Source organism: Salvelinus alpinus, chromosome 19 (assembly GCF_045679555.1).
Source record: "Salvelinus alpinus chromosome 19, SLU_Salpinus.1, whole genome shotgun sequence".
Lineage (NCBI taxonomy): Eukaryota > Metazoa > Chordata > Actinopteri > Salmoniformes > Salmonidae > Salvelinus > Salvelinus alpinus.
The window spans coordinates 5,529,533-5,553,431 of NC_092104.1; the positions used below are offsets into that span (position 1 = coordinate 5,529,533).

Genomic DNA, 23,899 nt, shown 5'->3' on the forward strand with positions numbered 1-23,899 from the left:
CATTTGGAATCATGTAGTAACCAAAAAAGTCTTAAACAAATGAAATTATATTTTAGATTCTTCAAAGTTGCCACCCTTTGCCTTGATGACAGCTTTGCACACTCTTGGCATTCTCTCAACCAGCTTGTTTCATAGTTCTGATGTCTTGACATGTAGAAAATAGTACAAAAAACTTTTGACTGGTACTGTACATGAAGAATTGGATCAAGTGAATGGTGCACAACGACTGACCCGCATGGTGGCCCACTCCATCTGAAGTGTCCTGTTAGGGTGAAGGAGAAGGATAAGGGCTGAATGTCTCCTATCCGGAGGCGTTGAGAGGAGTGGAAGAAAGGAGTGAAGTTGAAGAAGTAATGGTAGTAGGAGCAGAGACACTAGATGATTTTCCTTGTCAACAGAGGGATGCTGACATGTTGCATGTTAACAAGGTGGACTTTGTAGCGTTAACTACAATGCGTTAACTATTTAGCAGTCTTAGAGCTTGGGGTTAGAAGCTATTCAGGGTCCTGTTGGTTCCAGACTTGGTACAGCGTTCTGTGCGGTAGCAGAGAGAACAGTCTATGACTTGGGTGGCTGGAGTCTTATGACAATTTTTAGGACCTTCCTCTGACACCGCCTGGTATAGAGGTCCTGGATGGCAGGGAACTCGGTCCCAGTGATGTACTGGGCCGTAGGCACTACACTCTGTAGCGCCTTGCGGTCAGATGCCAAACAGTTGCCATATCAAGCGGTGATGAAGCCAGTCAAGATGCTCTCAATGGTGCAGCTGTAGAACCTTTTGAGGAGGTTGTCTCTAGAGAGTTGAAAACAGCAGGTCTGGGACAGGTAGCACGTCCGGTGAACAGGTCAGGGTTCCATAGCCGCAGGCAGAACAGTTGAAACTGGAGCAGCAGCAGGGCCAGGTGGACTGGGGACAGTAAGGAGTCAACAGGCCAGGTAGTCCTGAGGCATGGTCCTAGGGCTCAGGTCCTCTGAGAGAGAGGAAAAAGAGAGAGAGAGAATTAGAGAGAGCATACTTAAATTCACACAGGACACCGGATAAGACAGGAGAAATACTCCAGATATAACAGACTAGATCAATAACTGTAATCTTTTTTATTCTTTATTTATTCAGGAAAGACCCATTGAGACCAGGGTCTCAATCCCATGGGTGCCCTGATCAAAGCAATACAACAACCAAATACAACGTAAAACAAAACACAACGTTGATGAACAACAGTTTAGCTACTAGGTCCTCAATCAATCCTAAACTGTCCGAGCGGCACCAGAACATCCAATTGTAATGAGTTCTGCAAATTGTTCCAGTAGTGAGGCACATTAAAACTAACAGCGGATTTACCAAATTTGGTGGAGTTCGGAGGAACCTGAAACGTTAATGAGGATCAGCCTTTTTATACAGGATGTAGTGATGAGTATTACAACTGTTACCTGTGATAAAGCAAAGGGCGCTACGGTAGACGGTAAATTGTGTCAACATAGTCAAGAACTGTCAGGAAAATTGACTGTACGATCTGCTTCCTGCTGTTTAGGGAGTGGCAAGATCTGTTTCTAAAAAAGAAGCCCACTTTAAATCGTAGCTTTTTAACTAGCTCATCAGTATTATCTTTTTTTAAACGTTAAATCCTTGTCAATCCAAAAACCCAGATACTTAGAGGTGGGAACCCGATCGATGGGAGAACCATGCAATGAATAAATATGTAGTCCATCCAAAACATTTTTTTGCGAGAATTAGAGAACATATATTTCGTTTTGCTCACATTAAGAATGTTTTAAACCAACCAATACACAATTGTCATACTTGAGTAAAAGTAGAGATACTTTAATAGAAAATGACTCAAGTAAAAGTTAAAGTCACCCAGTAAAATACTACTTAAGTAAAAGTCTTAAAGTATTTGATTTTTAATAAAGTTAAGTATCACAAGTAAATGTAATTGCTAAAATATACTTAAGTATCAAAAGTAAAAGCATAAGTATAAATCATTTCAAATTCCTTATATTAAGCAAACCAGATGGCACAACTTCCGTGTTTTTATTTATTTACGGATAGCCAGGTGTGCATTCCAACACTCAGACATCATTTACAAACAAAGCATTTGTGTTTAGTGAGTCTGCCAGATCAGAGGCAGAGAGATGACCAGGGATGTTCTCTTGATAAGTGTGTGAAATTAACCATTTTCCCGTCCTGCTAAGCGTTCAAAATGTAACAAATAGTTTTGGGTGTCAGGGAAAATGTACGGAGTAAAACTTATCTAATTTTCTTTAGGAATGTAGTGAAGTAAAAGTTGTCAAAACTATAAATAGTAAAGTACACATACCCCAAAAAACTACATAAGTGGTACTTTTAAAGTATTTTTACACCACTGAAACCAAACAGGGCTTTTTGTAAGGCAACAAAGTGAGATTGCAGCTCTAACACCTGGTCTACATTTGGGTCAATGACATACATACTAGTATTGTCTGCATACACATGAATATCACAAGTTTTAACAGATAGACCAATATTATTTATATAAATAGTAAAAAATAACAGGTCCCAGTACCGACCCCTGCGGTACACCTTTTGTAATATCCAGGAAACTAGACTTAAACACCATCAGAGATCACACATTGAGTCTTGTCTGACAGATAATTCTCAAACCACTTGCAAGAAACCTGATCCAGGCCTATTTCAGTCGACGTTTGAATGAGAGTGTGGAAATTGTTATGGTCAACAGTATCGAAGGTCTTGGAAAGGTATCTAAGGCAGCACAATGATTTTTATGATCTAAGACTTACAGTGGTCCATTCCACCACTGGTCGATCTCCAAACATTTCTGTAAAAAAAAAACTACGACAAATCCTTGCGTTCCTTTTTTTTCCTTCCCATTATTCGTTTTGCGCCAGGAAGGCGAAGTTTTCCCATTTTGAACCATTTCATGTCTGAAGGTAGAACCTACCCGGCAGGCCCGAGAGAGCAAATCAAGTGCACCTATAGGGTTACCACTGGCCAATTGTATAGCTCAAGCTCAGCTCAAGATGACTCCTGCTCCTCCCCTGAGGGCCTTACAAGCCCCCACTGCCCGAGGTCCTACTGTTGCCTGGGCAGAGGGGGAAGCTGCCACCTGACCTACTGCCCGAGGTCCTACTGTTGCCTGGGCAGAAGGGGAAGCTGCCACCTGACCCACTGCCCGAGGTCCTACTGTTGCCTGGGCAGAGGGGGAAGCTGCCACCTGACCCACTGCCCGAGGTCCTACTGTTGCCTGGGCAGAGGGGGAAGCTGCCACCTGACCCACTGCCGCGTTCTGTTGGCTCCCCTCTTCCAGCCTGCACTGGCCTCCACCATGACACTCACCCTGGTCTGGCGACCTCAGGCACCTTGGTGACGGGGTGGCCAGGTACACCAAGAGACAGGATTTCTGTTGGACCAGTAGCCCATCTAGTCTACTTAGAAGTAGACTTCTATCTGCCTCGTTTGATGACTACAAGTCTTCATGTCATCCCCCTCAGTGACTGTCTGCCCTTGCTGCCCTTTGTTGTTGGTTTCAAATCTGTAAAAACAGCCAGCTTTCTAGCAATGTTAGCCAGTGACTAAAAATCTCAATGTAATTAATTTTACATTCAGGCTGTAACACAAAAAAAACGTGGGGGAAAAAAATCAGGGGGTGTGAATAGTTTCGTTTCTTTTCTTTCCAGAATGGCATGTTTCGTTTCTTTTCTTTCCAGAACCACAGTTATCAGTACTGGATAGGATTTCAGAATGGTCAGAGGAGTCTGTGCCTGTGTGTGTCTCTCTCTCTCTCTCTCTCTCTCTCTCTCTCTCTCCCCCAATTAAACCCCCATAACCGACTCATCCTTGTTCTGACCAGACATTCTGTCGTGGTTTCTACCGGCCTTAAGCCAGCACCTAAGGTTTCTTATTATTATTATCATGGTCCTTTGATTCTCTTCCACCTAACCCTATTTTTCCACTCATGTCTATGTACATAGTTTCATCTGGCAGACTACTAACAGTTATTTTTTCCCTAATAAAACTGTAATGTGGTTAAAAACAATAGAAATGTATCAAAAGTTCAACTCTAGCGCACTCTAGTGGCCAACAAAGCAACTACAACGTCCTCACTGTATAACAAGAAGCTGTATTGGAATGGAGTTTCAACATATTCAGAGATCGATCAGGTAAAGATGTATGTTCCTGTGAGGGTACTTGTAGTGTAGAATCGGGGTCTCAACTTACTGTTGAGAGTTAGAATAGTAGAATACACAAGGTGCAATATCGAAATTTGGTTGTGTATCAACAATGTCCCTCTTGTTAGGCTGTGTCAGTCACTGACAGTCACTCAATTAGCCTATGTCAGTTAACGTTTTTTAAGATTTGGTCAATTTAATCTAGTTTGTCTAGCCAGCTATCTACATTTGCAGTAATCACGTGTCCAAGAGGCCCTGATCTCCAGGGGTCCACGTTGATTTGTTAGTCACTTTCACTCAGATATCATATTAAAGAGATTCTCAGGTAGTTTTTAAAAAATATATACTTTTTAGCCAGTAGTTCTAAAAGTTGCACTCAGGAGCCAAAAGTGGTCCCCCGAAAATGGTGCACTACATCACATTATGTGCAGATATGTGCACTACGTTATTGCTTTCTTTCTTGCTCTGCTGCGTGTGCATTGCTAGCTGTCACTCAAATGGCGAGGGTCTAAAGCTTGTGTATCAACTACACATTGACACATCCAGCCCAAAGCGGAAGGTTTCAAAAATACTTAGTTGTCGCCAAAGTTCCAGAGCAAAATGGGTAGAATTGCAGGAAATTTGCTGTAAAATTGCAACAAACAAAAGTACCCCCTGTATATAGCCTCGTTATTGATATTTTATTTGGGGGGGGGGGTAAATATTGTCTAAACTCGTCTTGAACTGCACTGTTGGTTAAGGGCTTGTAAGTAAGCATTTCACGGTAAGGTCTACACTTGTATTCGGCGCATGTGACAAATAAAGTTGGGTTTGAGTAGCAGTAATGTGGACAACAGTGCCCTCTGGCGTTGCTCCGGCGCATTGGACGGTGACACAGCAGCAGCGGAGAAGGCACTGTCACTGTGCCAAACCGGATCCTTCATGAGGAAGAGGCCAGGGACAGCCAGCCCCGGCTTCTATTCTCCAGCCGATATTAATTGCGTGGTTCAAGCCAGAGTGAGCCCGTAGGGGGCTGTGTTAGTGTCCATAGGATGTCCCGTCATGAAGGTAAGTTTACCCGCAAAAAGTGCTGGACGAGACCGCAGCGAAGCGATTGTTGGCTAGCTAACTACATGAAGGTCTTCGTGTATTTTGTAATGAACTGCATTAGAATGGCTGCCGCTATACATTTACCCACTTTATCTAGCTCCTGTGATTCTTTAGCTAAAACTTAAACGTATCTTGGTAACTAACGTTAGTTGGGCGCAAGGGCACTGCCCAAGAAAACAGGTCCTATTTTCCAGAGTTAACTAGTTCGCACGGGAGCTAGCCTAGTTTGTTAGCTTCTAGGTTGCTAGCGTTAATTGGCTTGCTAAACTAGATAGCTAGGTAACTGTAGAGTTAGCTATCATTTTAACCTGTAGTTAGCTAACCAACTAGCTAGTTTACTAGGCTTACGGCAAACCATTAAACATGGAAATGTATTCATTATCGTGTCTGTCAAAACATCACCTTGGCAAAGTGTCCTAGCTAGTTTCATTCTTGTTTTCTTTCCCCTTCAAGCTAGCAAACCTTCCTAGCTAACGTCACAGGTTGTGAATGCACTGTCATCAAAGTAGCCTTGAACGAGGCCCTGTAACTGAGGCCTCCATCATTAGCTAGTTAGCGCTTTAACTACTTAGCATATTAAACATCCACCAACATACATTAAAGGAGCTGGCTAGTGGGAAACCGTGCTGCCTGGATCAGTTCTGAATCGGCTATACAAACTAGCTAGCTAGCTAACGAACTCTAGTAGTTAGCTATGTTGACAAGCTCCGTTTGTTGGCTCGCTGTGCCAGTTAACGTTAGTTAGCTTTTAGCACGACTGTTGTAGTCAAATCAGCTGCATGCCCTCAAAGTTGGTGGTCCACGTAACAAACTAGCTAGCTGGGTACAGCAGTTCGACATATTTCAAATTCATGCCAGTCTTAAATAACCAGGGCCATCAGTTCTGCACTGAGCCAGTCGTGCAATTGCCTGCCCTCAAAGTTGGTGGTCCGCATAGCTAGCTATCTAGCTGGGTATAGCAGTTACACATATTTCAAATTCATGTCAGTCTACTCTCGTCTTAAATAACGACGGCTATCAATTATACACTGGCGTTGTAGCTATATTGGCCAATGCAGTTCTGCCTCTTTTGATTAGTCACATGGACACTGGAAATGTGAAACTGCTGTGCTTGTGTAGCTAACAGGCTAGTTCATGTTATGAGTGTTATGCCAATATGTTGGTTGTGTATTATAGCTAGCTAAATGTTGCAACGTGTTGGCTTTATTGCTGTGTGTTTGACCAACACCCTATCTGTGTGGTCTATTCTAATACTCTGACTTGTGTGTTGTGGGGTTAGGACAGGGTATTGGTCAAAATGGTCCGTCTGTGAATTGTCTTTCCCCAGGTGTGAGCTGCGATGCGTGTTTGAAGGGTAACTTCCGGGGGCGGCGGTACAAGTGTTTAATTTGCTACGACTACGACCTGTGTGCGTCGTGCTACGAGGGCGGAGCCACGACCACCAGACACACAACAGAACACGCCATGCAGTGCATACTAACCAGGGTCGACTTCGGTGAGTACACACACCCCTGCATATACACCACAATCAGACACACATTACAACTACACACTACAACTCACACCATGCAGTGCATACTAACCAGGGTCGACTTCGGTAAGTACACACACCCCTGCATATACACCACCATCAGACACACTACACACGCATCACAACTACACACTACAACTCACACCATGCAGTGCATACTAACCAGGGTCGACTTCAGTAAGTACATAGCTATTACAACCCCCCCCCCCCCATATAACCAGACAGGAGATGTAAAAGACAAATACCACAACTAAACACCCTGAGAACTTTAGTCAGATGGCGAGTTAATTCTGCCTGCACTGATTCTGTCCTTCCAGACCCGTATTACGGAGGAGGTGCCTTGTCAGTTGAGCAGTTCCTGCTTTCACTTGTCCTTACTGTCTAACCCTGTCCCCCACTCCTGTCTGTCTTACTATTGACCAATATATTATGGAGGAGAGGCCTTGTCCGTGGAGCAGCCACAGGCCTTCACCTGTCCCTACTGTCTAACCCTGTCCCCCACTCCTGTCTGTCTTACTATAGATCTATATTATGGAGGAGAGGCCTTGTCTGTGGAGCAGCCCCAGGCCTTCACCTGTCCCTACTGTGGCAGGATGGGCTACACAGAGACTTCTCTACAGGAGCACGTTGGTGCAGAGCACACAGAGACCTCCTCAGAGGTGGTAAGTCTACCACTACTTTTCTTGGACCCGGCCTCGGGCATGGAAACACAAGTCTTTAGGCCAAGCACCAGTGTACATCTCTATAGTGTAAATCCCTGCAGTGGAAAACCCTGTGGTGGAAATCTCTGCAGTGGGAAAACCCTGTGGTGGAAATCTCTGCAGTGGGAAAACCCTGTGGTGGAAATCTCTGCAGTGGGAAAACCCTGTGGTGGAAATCTCTGCAGTGGGAAAACCCTGTGGTGGAAATCTCTGCAGTGGGAAAACCCTGTGGTGGATATCTCTGCAGTGGGAAAACCCTGTGGTGGATATCTCTGCAGTGGGAAAACCCTGTGGTGGATATCTCTGCAGTGGAAAAGAGACCAGTGCTTCCTCTAGATTGTCTTCCAGGCAGGAGGGAGGTGCAAAAATGTCCCCAAATCAACATCCAGGCTATGTTCAGTAAAATGAACAGCACCCAAAAAAAACAGTGTGTTCAAATGCATTTGATGTGGAGCATGCTCAGATGGGCTTGTGTTCTCTCCTTCTCCTCTGCAGATCTGTCCCATATGTGCTTCGCTGCCCGGCGGGGACCCTAATCACGTGACCGACGACTTCGCTGCTCATCTCACACTTGAACACAGAGCCCCCAGAGACTTGATATCCTTTACCCCTCTGAACCTGGTTCTTCTTGGTTTCTTTGTTCTAGGGAGTTTTTTTTCTTTCCACTGTGCTTTCGCTTCTGCACTGCTTGCTCTTTGGAATCGAGACTGTCTAACTGCAAAGCACTCTGGTTTAAAAGGGGCAATATAAAATAAATGTGATTGATTGGTATACTACTGTCTGCTCTGCAGTCCACTCAGTCTAACCCTAACCCAGAAACTTGATATCCTTTACAGGCAAACATACTACTACTCCGCTTTGCTCTTACAATGTAATGCTCCAATTGTGGGGCATTCCACTGAAGTTCTACTATGTAACATGTCTGACGTGGAAAACGCCTACAGGGAAATAACAACATGTCAGCGTAAAAGCTCATCAAGAACCACAGGGCCATCCGCTGAACAGCACTGGGTACTGCAACACACTCTGTCTCTGTTTGTCTCTGTTTGTCTCTGTGTGTGTCTCTGTGTGTGTCTCTGTCTCTGTCTCTGTGTGTGTCTCTGTCTCTGTGTCTGTCTCTGTGTGTCTCTCTGTCTGTGTGTGTGTCTCTGTCTGTGTGTCGGTGTCTGTCTCTGTCTGTGTGTCGGTGTCTGTCTCTGTGTGTGTCTCTGTGTGTGTCTGTCTCTGTGTGTGTCTGTCTCTGTCTCTGTGTGTCTCTGTGTCTCTGTCTGTCTGATGCGTGTTGCAGTTTAGCCTCTTGTGAGTGTGTTTTTAGATCGGGGCATAGAGAGACTGTATTTCATGACGTGTCCATGATGTTCCTTGACTGTGTTGCTCCACGATGAGTCGAGCGGGGTGCGGCACGTGCGTAGGATGTTCCACCCGGGTCGGGGTCTAGGGGGGCCAAGGGCCCGTCGATCCAACATGCACTTCACCTCCTCAACCTCCGGGGGGAGCTCTACCACACAGACCTCTACACAGAGCTCCAACTACAACAGGGAGGCCATGGATCCTATAGCCGGTAGGACACACACACACACACACACACACACAGAGCTCTGACTACATCAGAGAGAGAGAGACACACAGCAGATTTGTCAAAAGAGAACATGCACTGTGTAACACACCCACGCAAGGCCCTTATAGACCAGTCTAGACGGTAAAGACAGTGTTTGTTTCTGTGTTGCCATAACACATTCCTTGGAAGTTATTCTAATCCTGATTGGTTCAATGCCTGATGTTTTTTAATGACTGAAAAATGTACATCCTGTTGTGTACATCCAGGGCTGCTTTATGACTTCAGAATGTATTCACACCCCTTGACTGTTTACACATTTTGTTGTGTTACAACCTGAATTTAATATTGATTAAATGGAGATTTTGTGTCACTAATCAGGTTTCCAGCCAAACTTTATGCGTGTGAAGTACATGCCGGATAAAAGATGTCACGACAGGATGGAAACAGCTACACTGAACAAACGCAACATGTAAAGTGTTTGTCCCATGTTCATTGAGCTGAAATAAAATATCCCAGAAATGTTCCAAACGCACAAAAACGGTCTCAGGGAAGCCCGTCTGCGTGCTCGTTGTCTTCACCAGGGTCTTGACCTGACTGCAGTTAAGTGTCGTAACCGACTTCAGTGGGCAAATGCTCACCTTCGATGGCCACTGGCACGCTGGAGTAGTGTGCTCTTCACGGAAATGAATCCCGGTTTCAACTACCGGGCAGACAACGTGTATGGCGTCGTGTGGGCGAGCGGTTTGTTGATGTCAGCGTTGTGAACAGAGTGCCCCATGGCGGGGTTATGGTATGGGCAGGCATAAGCTCCAGACAACGGACACAATTGCATTTTATCAATTACAATTTGAATGCACAGATACCGTGATGAGATCCTGAGGCCCATTGTCGTGCCATTCATCTGCCGCCAACACCTCATGTTTCAGCATGATAATGCACGGTCCCATGTCACAAGGATCTACACAATTCCTGGAATCTTAAAATGTCCCAGTTCTTCCATGCCCTGCATACTCACCAGACATGTCACCCATTGAGCATTGGGATGCTCTGGATCGACGTGTATGACAGAATGTTCTAATTCCCGCCAATATCCAGCTACTAAGCACAGCCCATTGAAGAGGAGTGGGACAACATTCCACAGGACACAATCAACAGCCTGATCAACTCTATGTGAAGGAGATGTCGCGCTGCATCAGGCAAATGGTGGTCACACCAGATACTGACTGGTTTTCTGATCCACACCCCTACATTATAATTATTGTTTAAACCAGCAGATGCATATCTGTACTCTCAGTGAACTGTAACTCAATAACATCTTAGAAATTGTTGAATGTTTTTAAAAATATTTTTGTGTAATTTGTCAGTAAACTATCCAAATGTCGACAAAACAAAATACGAGATGGGATCTTCTTGTCACTGTAAAATGTATTTATGTGATAAATGGAGGTGGAAATGCTTTTAATTATATAATAACCATCCTAAGTGGGGTAGCGGTCTAAGGCACTGCATTGCAGTGCTAGAGGTGTCACTACAAACCTTGGTTCGTTCCCAGGCTGTGTCACAACCGGCCGTGATCGGGAGTCCCATAGGGCGGCGCACAATTGGCCCAGCGTTGTCCGGGTTAGGGGAGGGTTTGGCTGGGGGGAAGGCCGTCACTATAAATAAGAATTTGTTCTTAACTGACTTGCCAAGTTAATTTCTCTAGGGTATGTTGGACGGTAGCGTCCCACCTCGTCAACAGCCAGTGAAACTGCAGGGCGCCAAATTCAAAACAGAAATCCCATAATTTAAATTCCTCAAACATACATGTATTTTACACCATTTTAAAGATACACTTGTTGTAAATCCAGCCAAAGTGTCCGATTTTCAAAAAGGTTTTACGACGAAAGCACACCAAACGATTATGTTAGGTATGAGCCAAGTCACAGAAAAAGACAGTCATTTTTCCAGCCAAAGAGAGCAGTAACAAAAAGCAGAAATAGAGATAAAATTAATCTAACCTTTGATTTTCATCAGATGACACTCATAGGACTTAATGTTACACAATACATGTATGTTTTGTTCGGTAAAGTTCATATTTATATCCAGAAATCTGAGTTTAGGCAGGACGCTACTGTCTCACTTGGCAAAAAGCCTGAGAAAATGCAGAGCGCCAAAATCAAATTAATTACTATGAAAATTACTATAAAATCAAACTTTCATTAAATCACACATGAAAGATACCAAATTAAAGCTACACTGGTTGTGAATCCAGCCAACATGTCAGAATTCAAATAAGCTTTTCAGCGAAAGCATACGATGCTATTATCTGAGGATAGCACCATTGTAAACAAACAGAGATAAGCATTTTTCAACCCTGCAGGCGCGACACAAAACGCAGAAATAAAAATATAATTCATGCCTTACATTTGACGAGCTCCTGTTGTTGGCACTCCAATATGTCCCATAAACATCACAAATGGTCCTTTTTTGTTCGATTAATTCCGTTGATTATATATCCAAAATGTCAATTTATTTGGAAAACACACAGAAAAACACAGGTTCCAACTTGCTCAAATGCGACGACAAAATATCTCAACGGTTACCTGTAAACTTTGCCAAAGAATTTCAAACTACTTTTGTAATACAACTTTAGGTATTTTTTTTACGTTAATAATCGATAAAATTGAAGACGGGATGATCTGTGTTCAATACAGGATTAAAACAATATGTAGCATGCTTTCTGGTCTCACAACGTTTCAGTTTTGTTACCCCATAATGTCAGTAGACTTGTGTTTTAAAAAATGTTTACAAATTTATTTAAAAATGAAAAGCTAAAATGTCTTGAGACAATAAGTATTCAACCCCTTTATTGCCTAAATATACTGAACCAAAAAAAATATAAACGCAACATGAAACAATTTCAAAGATTTTACTGCGTTACAGTTCATAGAAGGAAATCAGTCTATTGAAATAAATAAATCTAATTTATTTATATAGCCCTTCTTACATCAGCTGATATCTCAAGTGCTGTACAGAAACCCAGCCTAAAACCCCAAACAGCAAGCAATGCAGGTGTAGAAGCACGGTGGCTAGGATAAACTCCCTAGAAAGGCCAAAACCTAGAGAGGAACCAGGCTATGAGGGGTGGCCAGTCCTCTTCTGGCTGTGCCGGGTGGAGATTATAACAGAACATGGCCAAGATGTTCATAAATGACCAGCAGGGTCAAATAATAATAATCACAGTAGTTGTCGAGGGTGCAGCAAGTCAGCACCTCAGGAGTAAATGTCAGTTGGCTTTTCATAGCCGATCATTGAGAGTATCTCTACCGCTCCTGCAGTCTCTAGAGAGTTGAAAACAGAAGGTCTGGGACATGTAGCACGTCCGGTGAACAAGTCAGGGTTCCATAGCCGCAGGCAGAACAGTTGAAACTGGGGACAGCAAGGAGTCATCATGCCAGGTAGTCCTGAGGCATGGTCCTAGGGCTCAGGTCCTCCGAGAGAGAATTAGAGAGAGCATACTTAAATTCACACAGGACACCGGATAAGACAGGAGAAATACTCTAGATATTACAGACTGACCCTACTGCAGCATAAATACTGGAGGCTGAGACCGGAGGGGTCAGGAGACACTTCTGAAATAAATTCATAAGCCTTAATCTATGGATTTCACATGACTGGGCAGGGGCGCAGCCATGGGTGGGTTTGGGAGGGCATAGGCCCACCCATTTGGAATCCAGGTCCACCCACTTGCGAGCCAGGCAATCAGAATGAGCTTTTCCCCACAAAATGGCGTTATTACAGACAGAAATACTTCCCCTCAGACGATCCCGCAGGTGAAGAACCTGGATGTGGAGGTCCTGGACTGATGTGGTTGTGAGGCTGGTTGGATCTACTGCCAAATTCTCTAAAATGACATTGGAGGTGGCTTCTGGTAGGGAAATTAACTTTCTCTGGTAACAGTTCTGTTGGACATTCCTGCAGTCAGCATGCCAATTGCACACTCCCTCAAAACTTGACATCTGTGGCGGCGTGGGACAAAACTGCACATTTTAGTGGCCTTTTATTGTCCCAGCACAAGGTGCAACTGTGTAATTATCATGCTGTTTAATCAGATTCTTGATATGCCACACCTGTGAAGTGGATGGATTATCTTGGCAAAGAAGAAATGTACACAAACAGGGATGTAAAGAAATTTGTGCACAATATGAGAAATATTTTATTAAAGCTCATGTAAAATGGGGCCAACACTATTGCGTTTTATATTTTTGATCCGTGTAAGTTAAGGAGTAAAAATGTGTTTCACAAGTTGCATGGACTCACTGTGTGTGAAAGTGGGTAACATGATTTTTAAATCACTACCCCACACATAGAGATAATTGTAAGATCCCTCAGTCGAGCAGTGAATTGAAGCACAAAGACCAGGGAGGTTTTCCAATGCTTCACAAAGAAGGGAACCTATAGGTAGATGGGTAAAAGAAAAGAAGCAGCTATTGAATATCCCATTTAAGCATGGTGTAGTTATTAATTACACTTTGAATGGAGTATCAATACACACAGTCACTACAAAGATACAGGCGTCCTTCCTAGCTTAGTTGCCAGAGTGGAAGGAAACCGTTCAGAGATTTCACCATGAGGCCAGTGGTGACTTTAAAACAGAGTTTAATGGCTGTGATGGGAGAGAAATGAGGATGGATCAACAACATTGTAGTTGCTCTATAATACGAACCTAAATTACAGCGTGAAAAGAAGGAAGCCTGTTTGCATTAAGGCACTAAAGTAAAACTGCAAAAAATGTGGCAAAGAAATTAACGTTATGTCCTGAATACAAAGCGTTATGTTTGGGGCAAACACATCACTGAGTACCACTCTTCATATTATCAAGGATGGTGATGGCTGCATCATGTTATGGGTATGCTTGTCATCGGCTAGGAAGTTTTTGGAGATAAAAATAAACGGAAGAATACCACAGGCGACTAAACGTCACGCCAGGGTACGGTATATACACGAAACACAGCCCTTTAAGTGTTTCTAAAATCACCTATGGTGGAAAAACAATTGGAACCATTTCCCTGTTTTGACCGCTAGGTTTTATGGGTATTATGACACCTGCACTGTGGGTATCAATGGAGCTAAGCACAGGTTAAATCCTAGAGGGAAAAAATGGTTCAGTCTGCTTTCCACCGGACACTGGGAGACAAATTCACTCTTCAGCAGGACAATAACCTCAAACACAAGGCCAAATATACAGGAGTTGGTTACCAAGACGACATTAAATGTTCCTGAGTGGCCTAGTTACAGGGAATCCCACTTTGTAACACAACAAAGAAAACAGGACAAAGTCCAGGGGGTGTGAATATTTTTCTGAAGGCAGTGTAGATGCATCACTCATTTAATTATTCTAGTCCTGTTGATAGTGATATTTGTACTGAACTGCTGTACCATTTATACATGCTGTGTACGTGACAAACATTGATTTGATATAGTGTTTCCGAACAGGAGTCAATCATATCTCACACACTCACTCTTTCCCAGACCTGTCTGGTTAGGGTTGAATTAATGCATTTTATGTGACCCCCACCCCCCCCCTCAACTCAATCTCTCTCCCCACACAGAGCTTCTCTCCCAGTTGTCGGGGGTGCGTAGGTCGGCGGGTGGCCAGCTGAGTTCAGGTCCTTCAGCCTCCCAGCTACAGCAGCTCCAGGTAGGTAGTCCCAGAGGTTAGAGGAGAGCCAGCAACCAGAGGTTTGAATCCCGGCCCCCTCCTTTTGCTGGTGTCCGTATCCTAGAATCTGTAATGCAAGTATGCCCTTAAAGCTGTAATATGTAACGTTATGCCCTTAAAGCTGTAATATGTAACGTTATGCCCTTAAAGCTGTAATATGTAACGTTATGCCCTTAAAGCTGTAATATGTAACGTTATGCCCTTAAAGCTGTAATATGTAACTTTATGCCCTTAAAGCTGTAATATGTAACGTTATGCCCTTAAAGCTGTAATATGTAACTTTATGCCCTTAAAGCTGCAATATGTAACTTTATGCCCTTAAAGCTGTAATATGTAACTTTATGCCCTTAAAGCTGCAATATGTAACGTTATGCCCTTAAAGCTGCAATATGTAACTTTATGCCCTTAAAGCTGCAATATGTAACTTTATGCCCTTAAAGCTGCAATATGTAACTTTATGCTCTTAAAGCTGCAATATGTAACTTTATGCCCTTAAAGCAAAGTACTGAACTCCTTAATGTCTTACTTCTCCTGAACCCTCCTCATGTTTCTTCTCCTCTTCTCTTCTCTTCTGCTCCTCGTCCTCCTCTAGATGCAGCTCCAGTTGGAGCGGCAGCAGACCCAGGCTGCCAGACAGCAGTTGGAGACGGCCCGGAGTGTCACGCAGCGCGGCAGCCGCACGTCCACCAACGCGGGACTGAATGCCAATCCAAGCCCAGGGCATCACAACGCCAACCCCAGTTCCAACTCTACCAGCCCCAACCCAGGGCATCACGAGTTCACCACACACACACAGCACAGCAACTCCCAGTTCCTCCTCAACAGGTTAGCTGCTGTCTGCTACACTTCGTTTAACGGTTATTCTAGTTTTATGGCATGCTTTGAGCACTACTGAAAAGTGCTATTATTCGGCTTCGGTTATTCTAGTTTTAGGTAATATCTGTTGAACAAGAGACTTGTTCTGAAGCTGTCTGCTACATGTAGGAGAATGTATTGTGTTTGTAATGGAGCACCATCTCTTTCTCACTCCCCCCCCCCCCCCTTCCTCCTCCAGACTGAGTGAGCCAAGGTTGTCGGAGGCGGAGCGCCAGCTGAGTGAGGGCCAGTGGGCGGACCGCTCTCTCTTCGTCACGGAGCTCCTCCTCTCCACCCTGCTGGCCGATCCCGACCACAGCGAAGATGACGATCTCCATGACTACCACGACGCCGTGATCCGAGGTTCTGACGCGTTCAGGGATTTCGGCACCTTCGGAGACATGGGCTGCGTGGAGGTCATGACCTTGGACGTGGCGTTGGAGAACCTCATCCTCCGAGAACAAAAGGAGCAGCAACCCCCGACTCTTTGATGACGTCACTGCTGGGTGGCGCCATCACTACAACGGTTAAACCACCAACTGCCGTTACCGACCGTCGCTTGTCAACTGAAAGAAATAAGATTGCAGCTTTTTTCTTGGCTTCGGTTGTTATTCGTTTCGGTTTCTTTTATTTGGCTGGGTGATGTCAACTCACTTGTCACCCCTTCCTCGACCCCACCCCACGTTGTGTACATGAAGTCGGAAGCAAGACGAGAGAATGTGAACGTGAGAGAGAGAGCGAGTGTCGTGAGCGAGAGAATTAACTATATATAAAGATCTAAATATAAATAAATCTATGAAAAGAAAGCCGATAATCAATTCCGCATGAAGCTGTGTGTTTGACCATAACAGGTCAAGGTAGGATAGGTAGGTAGCCATTTTGATAATTTATTATCATAAACGAGTGCACAGACACACACACTGAGAGGAGGCGGCAGGCGGACAGACTCTTCCCAGCAGGCTAAGCTGTTCTTTGTTTATGGTTAGTAATAATAAAACGGGGCTCGGCTGATTTACCACAACAAATGTTGATATTCTTCACCCTTAACTACTGTCAAGAGAGGTCTTCCATTAAGCACCGTATTAAAATGGGTTTTTTGGGATCATAGAGATTAAACGAATCTCTTTTGGTCCTATGATATCATTTGTTCAGTGTCTATGGGTACTTTCCTATCCTGTCACTATATGGGTGTTCAATTCTACACTAATTATGATTTTCCTTAGACTGTTGATTGAATGGTTTTAATCATTATTTAGCTCCTCCCCATACCCAGGATGACATCACTTATGGGGCCATGTTGCCTTGCTTTGTGCCAACTGAACTGTGGCCCCTTTTTGAATTTCATATCGAGAGAAGCTGCATACAGTTTGCATATATGCGCTACATAAAGAGATCATAGACACGCAACATGGGAAGGCCAATGGACAATCACATGAAAACTAACCTGATTCTATTCTCTCTCCTGACAGTTTCCTTGTTTTTTGCTGGACTGATAGGCCTTTTCTCAATTGGATTTGCTCAACTCTTGCGTCCTCCCCTCTTCCATCATCCTCTGGCCTCCTTTTGAAGAAGGTCAAAGGTAATTGAGGAGAGGGGGAAAGTGGACGAAAATACACCTGTATAAAATGACTCCTCCAATCACGCGTCATCAGGCAAATTACGTTTACAGGGTGGAATCCCAAAATAAAATGTATAAAGTGATAACTAAAAAAGCTAGTTGTGCAAAACATTTTATAGATAAAAAGGATAAGTAGAATTATAGTTTTAAATGTTTGCATGCTTTTCTTCTTCGAGAAAACAGCTGATTCAAAGGGGGGGGTGTGGCTGATTTCAAAACTCTTCCACGAAGGACTCAGGGTAGGATACACTTTTGCGTCCTTGCCAAAAGGAGCCTATTGAGGGGAGGACCGTCTTCCGTTCGCCTACTAACGAATTGACACTCTTCCACCACTTATCGGTTTCCGGGTCACGGAGGAGAGAGAATGAAGGACAGACTTTTGCCTCCACTGTTACCTTAACAAATGCAATGTACTGTATGACGATGACATGGTTTGGGTGTTTGGAAAAGGCAGGGTCAACTGTTCAACTTGGAGGAGAACAATAAAATTGTTTTGGATGTAAAATTAACCACACCAATCTTGCTGTGTGTGTGTGTCAAGAATCAACTAAATGCGACCTCCTCCCTGTCACTGCTCTGATGACTTGTAGCTGGCTTACATTGTTGGAGGTGCAACAGGCAGACAGAGATGACCAGCAGGTAACCATCTAACTATAAACCTAACCCAGCAGGTAACCTAGTATGCATACATCCATTCTATAAACCTAACCTAACCCAGCAGGTAACCTAGTATGCGTACATCCATTCTATAAACCTAACCTAACCCAGCAGGTAACCTAGTATGCGTACATCCATTCTATAAACCTAACCTAACCCAGCAGGTAACCTAGTATGCGTACATCCATTCTATAAACCTAACCTAACCCAGCAGGTAACCTAGTATGCATACATCCATTCTATAAACCTAACCTAACCCAGCAGGTAACCTAGTATGCATACATCCATTCTATAAACCTAACCTAACCCAGCAGGTAACCTAGTATGCATACATCCATTCTATAAACCTAACCTAACCCAGCAGGTAACCTAGTATGCGTACATCCATTCTATAAACCTAACCCACCCAGCAGGTAACCTTCTATCCATACATCCATCCATCTATAAACCTAACCCAGTAGGTAACCATCTATAAACCAAACCCAGCAGGTAACCATACATCCCTAACCCCTCTGAAGAAGCCTATTGTGCTGAAAAATCAGGAGGGCCTTTTTCAATTGACTTCTAGAAACTTGAAATGAACCTCATGGATTTTAACTGGAGACTCATACAACTAGACAAATGGAATCCTCCACACACTGTTTTTGGGACCAAATAAATGTATGCCAACAGTGGACAATTCCCAGCAAAAGCTGGAGAATCCAAAGTGTGCACATTGAAGAAAAAAAGATTTCACAATCTCAATTTGAAGCTCTAAAGAAAAGGGAATGAATATTAGTTGGCATCCAATTGGAGGACATACTGCTTTATAGATCCCAGCCTGACAAGCAATTGTTTGTGACTTACTTTAAGCACTTGCAACAGGGCCTCTATTAGGATTGAATCATTTCCCGGTATTTTACAAAATGATCCATCCCGGGAATAAATCCCTTTTCTCCCGTGTAACCTGGTATTTCCCGACAAAACCAGAAGCGTAATTCAAAAGCATTATAAAGCATATAAATAGGACTATGTCTGGATTTGAAAAGAGATTTGATCGAACATTCATGCCTGATTAGCCATACATTAAATACATTTTATGAACCTTACTTTAAAGATATTTAATGAGCCAAAACCCCCCAAAATACCAACATATTGTGCAGTCATCCAATAGGATAGGCTATATGACATTAGCAGGGTTGGGGAGTAACGGATTACTAAAGGATTACAAAATCGGTAACTAATGTGTTACGTTACCAGCAAAAATATTGTAATCAGATTAAAAACTAGAAAATTACTTTTAAATTCAGAAAGGATGTTTGCGAGAAAAAAAATCGTTGACACTTCTCTGTTTTCTCAATGACATTCAAATCATCATTGATAAAAGGCGCAAATTTTATTTTGTTCCACCTGAGCGAGTCTGACCACAAGTCAGAGACCACTATGATGACACGCCAAATGTGTTTGATGGATCGCTGGAAAAGAGCAGGAATAGACTTCTGGTAGGCTACAGTCCAAGCTATGTCTTCCAATGGCGCGACTGCTGTCGGCATCCAAAGATGATCCAATTTGAATAAACGCTTGAAGGTAAGGATGACAGCAGTGGTGTAATCTACGGCAATACGGATATCACTTATCTACATTGCGCATTGATGTGAATCACACTGCTGCTCTCTAATTTAGCTATTTGCGCCTTACGGATGGATTGTGGTTGTTGTGGGTGGCTGTTCACAAATCTAAAAGTGTATTTGAACCCAATAATGGTTGAATTCAAAAAGTTTAAGCTGGCTGTCAATCTAATTCATGTTGATAAAATATCCATAGGCCTAATTGTTATTTTATTTATTTAACCTTTATTTAACTGATGGACACATGCTCAAACTTGTACACTTTTGATAAGACTTAAAGGAGCAATCTGTAGTTGCTATGTCCATTTTTGGACTTATAAATGATATATTTATATCCATTGATTATTTTGGAATATAACTTCTAAATGCCTCATGAGTTTATATAAACTGTTACACTCCATCAGAACCCAAAATATAAACTTGTTTTACTCCAACGCTTAAACATTGTAAATGTAAACAAACACTGTATATCCTCATAACATGGTTACAACTATCATGTTGATATCATGGATGGTCAGTCCTGTATATCCTCATAACATGGTTACAACTATCATGTTGATATCATGGATGGTCAGTCCTGTATATCCTCATAACATGGTTACAACTATCATGTTGATATCATGGATGGTCAGTCCTGTATATCCTCATAACATGGTTACAACTATCATGTTGATATCATGGTGGGCAGTCCTGTATATACTCATAACATGGTTACAACTATCATGTTGATATCATGGATGGTCAGTCCTGTATATCCTCATAACATGGTTACAACTATCATGTTGATATCATGGATGGTCAGTCCTGTATATCCTCATAACATGGTTACAACTATCATGTTGATATCATGGTGGTCAGTCCTTACATCCATAGTTCTGTCTATTAATCTGAGAATGGTTACATTTCTCCAGGCCAATACCTCATCTTTTTACCAAAACAGAGGCGGGGCCATCCGTTTTGTTATTGTTTTAATCTGTGGATTTGACCTTTAAAACAGGTGCATATTATCAAGATATCAAAGTGCCACCAACAAAAAGGTAAACAGTACGGCCCTACCAAGCAAAAAAAGGCAATAACTGCTCATAGCATGGAACTGAGAAAAATTGCTTTTATTTACCTTGGTTTCACAGTAACATTACTGCTAACATGACCCCAATTATCTCCAAAACACAATACGAGGCAGAGGTAGGATACTTGTCCACATGATTAAGCATGTATTTAATGTAGCAAAAATGACATGAACTCATTTTCGACCAAATGAGCTGTTACTACTGTTTTGCTTGGTAGGGCAGAATATGCATATGCCATTCATTTTTCACATGTAAATAGCACTTTTCAGTAGTGCTCAAAGCATGCCATTCCATGAGCGCAGAATTTATTTTTTATCTCGAATCAATGAACCCAATCAGTCTCCATGACAACACAGTCATAAACAACACAGTAGCGCTGTGTAATAAATCCTTAGTTTTGGGGTTATGCTCAGGTAAAACTATTTGGCTAATCTATAGTTACATATTTCCAAGTCCTATTCCAGAAGATCAGAGGGTATAACATTTATTGGAATGACTGGAATTCTGATAGACTTTGGTAAAGATATAATTTAATCATATTATTATATGTAGTAGAAAGCAATGGGTTAGAAGAAGCCTACATAACCAACACATAAAGTAAAATGTAATATCCATATGGCCAGCTATGTAAACTTTAACATTGATTTATCCTGCAATAGATTTAATTAAATTGGTAACATACATTTGTCTTCTTCTAATGTCGCTTTTAAAAATTAACGGAATGTAATCAGATTACGTTACAACATTTTTGTAATCCAAAGTGACGTTACTGATTACAATTTTGGGCAGGTAATTAGTAACTAACGGATTACATTTAGAGAGTAACCTGCCCAACTCTAGATATGGGTTACGTCATATTACGCACCACAGAAAAACATGAAAGCCCATACATGTAGCTAACTATATGCACTCTTGGGTAAATAAATGAAACTAGCTACAGTAGGCTTATCGTTTAGAGTGTGAACTGTATTATACTGTGTTATATGGACTGGAATTACGCACATCGTTCAAACTACGATAAAGCTGAAGAGAACATGCGATTCTGGTGCAGTACGTGCGGCCTACAAAGTTACAAGTGTAGGCTAACAAATGTGATTTTTATTTTGAAATATAATAGGGCCTATTTGTACAATTAGTAGAGTGACGCATATATACTTTTCATAATTCCCCTAATGTTATTAGCTTAGCAACTCTTTATTGTTACTTCCTCGCGTTCAACAGTTAAATGAAATACGTTTTATTTGTCCTCATCCTCATCATTCTAATGACATCCTTGAATAATAGAGGACTAGAATTAGATGCAAAAGGCTTTCACTGCTCTTCACGAATATTGAATGGGTATGGATCTGAATAAATTACTGCTGTAGTCTACCGTCAGCCTGCTCTTTCAAACTTCACGTGAGTTATATTGACTGCTGTACAGTATTTAACATTCAGCAACAACAACAAAAAAGAGCTTGCGTCCTTCTTAATAGTATTAGAAATGCTAAAAAATAATGTCCAGCAAGCTATTCTAGTCCAGGAGCTAAGCAGTGCTTTTTAAGGAAAGGCCAGTGGAGTACAGGGTGTGTACGTATTGCTCAAAAGACACCTACTATACGCTAGAAGCGTATTATGTATACCCCATCATTAATTAGCTAAATATAAGGCTAATACTGCATTGACCTTATTACCTGAAAGAGGTAGCTTTATATATCTATCTAGAACAGTATTATCTATTTTGGATGCAATTTGAATGGAGTTGATGGCGAGAGAGAAACTGCGAGAGAGAAACTGATTTAAAGCAACGATATTCAATTCATGGGCTGTTTTAAAACTCTGCAATTACAAAAAAATAAGGTGATCTCCGAAAGCCAGATGGAGATGGGTAAATTAGACACTCATTCGGTCTTTATATTACTGTAGCATAGACTATACTGCAGCAAATGTAGGCCTACGTGTCACAAGACAAACAGTTACCCTGATGAGGTGATAGATCACCATGTATTGTGAAGGTGTGAACTGCGCTCCGTACTGAGATTGGGCCGTCTGAATCATCAACGTTCAGGGTGGGGACATCCTGCAGAGGCCGTAGAAAAGCCAGGTTTACACATCGCAAAAAATTCAACAGTTCCATTTCACGCCATGTTGTTCATATAAATAATGTATTATAATTGACAGGTTTCTCGCAAGTTATTTATCCCTGAATAAGAGAGAGAGTTCGGGCGGTGAATCTCCGTGACCGGGTTCCTGCGGTTCAACCCTAGCCTCTATTGATTCTCTATGTGGCAGTCAGTACCGAGAAATGCCCTCTAGATGGCAGCAGACACATGCGTTTGGATCTACCACGTCTAAGTGATTAGAGGGACTCTATACCAGCTGATTTATGTATTTCGTTTTTCCTTTTCCCCTTGGTGTTCTTTGTAATCCCTTACCCCAATCTATTCCTCATGGAGTTTTTTTTAATGTGCATTACGTTTGTTACAGATTTGGAATCCGTTTCTAGATGTTTCTTTCTGCTTATGTGTTATTCAACCAGCGGTTTAGTGACTGCCCATTTGTCAATACTACTTCACAACCGATTTGAGGTCTTGACCAGCAATGTACCATTGGGTGAGTGTAATCTTCCCCCACCAGACCAGAGTAGACAGACCAGTAGATCTAGTGGCCTATCAGAAATCCTGTTGACTAAGTAGGTACTCACTGCAGGCCATACATCATTCTGATATAGCAAGGTGGCAGCTCTGCTTCTAGCTCCTAAGCAAATTTGCAGTATTTAGTTTGTTTGTGTGTTATTTCTGGACCTAGAAATACAAGCATTTCGCTACACCCGCAATAACATCTGCTAAACATGTATGTGATAATTAAAATTTGATTTATACTGGCAAACTTCAGACTGACCAATTCTTGCCCTTCTGGGATGACAAGAAAGGTGAACATATTCACAGTAGTAGTAGTACTACCAAGTAGTTACTTAGTCCTCCAGAAAAACAGGGGTCCTGGTGTGGAGTGGAACAGGGTCAGTGTGGTATTGTCAAGGTACAAAGAACAGGTGGCCATAAAGTGATGATGAGTTGTACTCCTAAAAGCAAGTGTTTTCGGAGTAATTCCCAATTAGAGTACCCTACTAACATTTTAAAGACATGTCTCTCAACCAGCTTCACGAGGAAAGCTTTTCCAACAGTCTTGAAGGAGTTCCCACATATGCTGAGCACTTCACTTTCCTTCTCTGCGGTCCAACTCATCTCAAACCATCTCAATTGGGTTGAGGTCGGGTGATTGTGGGGGCCAGGTCATCGGATGCAGCACTCCATCATTCTCCTTGGTCAAATAGCCCTTACACAGCCTGGAGGTGTGTTGGGTCAT

The 23,899-nt window shown here is 42.5% G+C and overlaps 1 protein-coding gene across 2 annotated transcripts; it reads left to right on the forward strand.

Annotated features, from left to right (window-relative positions):
- The first annotated feature begins 4,991 nt into the window (after window positions 1-4,991).
- Window positions 4,992-17,729, forward strand: LOC139544911 (E3 ubiquitin-protein ligase KCMF1-like). 2 transcript variants are annotated; one of them, XM_071352109.1, is made up of 8 exons: window positions 4,992-5,211; window positions 6,581-6,748; window positions 7,307-7,446; window positions 7,981-8,082; window positions 8,866-9,046; window positions 14,638-14,726; window positions 15,340-15,572; window positions 15,802-17,729. In XM_071352109.1, exons 1-8 carry the CDS (start codon window positions 5,196-5,198, stop codon window positions 16,091-16,093), a joined length of 1,221 nt encoding a protein of 406 aa, XP_071208210.1. In that variant the 5' UTR covers window positions 4,992-5,195; the 3' UTR covers window positions 16,094-17,729. The 2 variants fall into 2 exon arrangements, with proteins under 2 accessions (XP_071208210.1, XP_071208209.1); XM_071352108.1 differs by having other exon boundaries at window positions 5,054-5,211; window positions 6,533-6,748.
- Window positions 17,730-23,899: the final 6,170 nt, after the last annotated feature.